The 675-nt window shown below is 51.6% G+C and overlaps 1 protein-coding gene across 1 annotated transcript in view; it reads left to right on the top strand.

The window, feature by feature from the left end:
- Positions 1–675, top strand: part of EMH_0014880 (leucyl-tRNA synthetase, putative) — a gene marked incomplete at both ends in the record, with an annotated part of 8,221 nt that overhangs the window by 6,893 nt on the left and 653 nt on the right. Inside the window, one exon of the mRNA XM_013500237.1 lies at positions 283–444. Coding sequence (XP_013355691.1) covers positions 283–444 — 162 coding nt within the window. The remainder of the gene's footprint in view (positions 1–282; positions 445–675) is intronic.

Raw genomic sequence — 675 nt, 5'->3', positions numbered from 1 at the left:
TGCTGCTGCATCATCTCTGCTTCCTTTGGATGCCAGAGCAAGAGACTTGCGGGCTGCTGCTGCTGCTGCTTCCTTTTCTGGTGATGTTGCTGCTAAGGACTTTCGTGCTGCTGCTGCTGTTGATGCTGATCTACCTTTGGCTATCTGCTGCAGCAGCAACTCTTCTTGCCGCAGCAGCAGCAGCTGCTGCTGCTCCATCTGTTCCTGCTGCAGCAGCCCCAGTTGCTGCTGCAGCAGCTGCTGCTGCAGCGTTGCTCTTTGGGTTTGTCTGCGTCCGTTCAGGTCTGCTGCTGCTCCTTCTTCTGCAGCAGCAGCAGCAGCAGCAGCAGCTTCAGCAGCAGCAGCTGCTGCTGCTCCTGTAGCAGCAGCAGCAGCAGCAGGAGATCCGGGTCCTAATACAATAATATTATATCGAAGGAATGCAGCAGCAGCAGCAGCAGCAGAGTAAGAAACAAGTGTTAATAGATACATTCCTAGTTGTACTGCAGCAGCAACAAGCTGCTGCTGCAGCAGCAACTGCTGCTCTTCTGCTGCTGGAGAATCAAANGTTGTACTGCAGCAGCAACAAGCTGCTGCTGCAGCAGCAACTGCTGCTCTTCTGCTGCTGGAGAATCAAAGGGGTTTAATATATTTATCTCTGTCTTTATTGCTTTCACACTATAAACAGAAAAAACA

Source organism: Eimeria mitis, genomic scaffold, assembly GCF_000499745.2.
Source record: "Eimeria mitis Houghton genomic scaffold, Emh_scaff517, whole genome shotgun sequence".
NCBI classification, from domain to species: Eukaryota; Apicomplexa; class Conoidasida; order Eucoccidiorida; family Eimeriidae; genus Eimeria; species Eimeria mitis.
The sequence above is the reverse complement of the archived record's forward strand: the minus strand, read 5'-3'. Positions and strand labels throughout refer to the sequence as shown.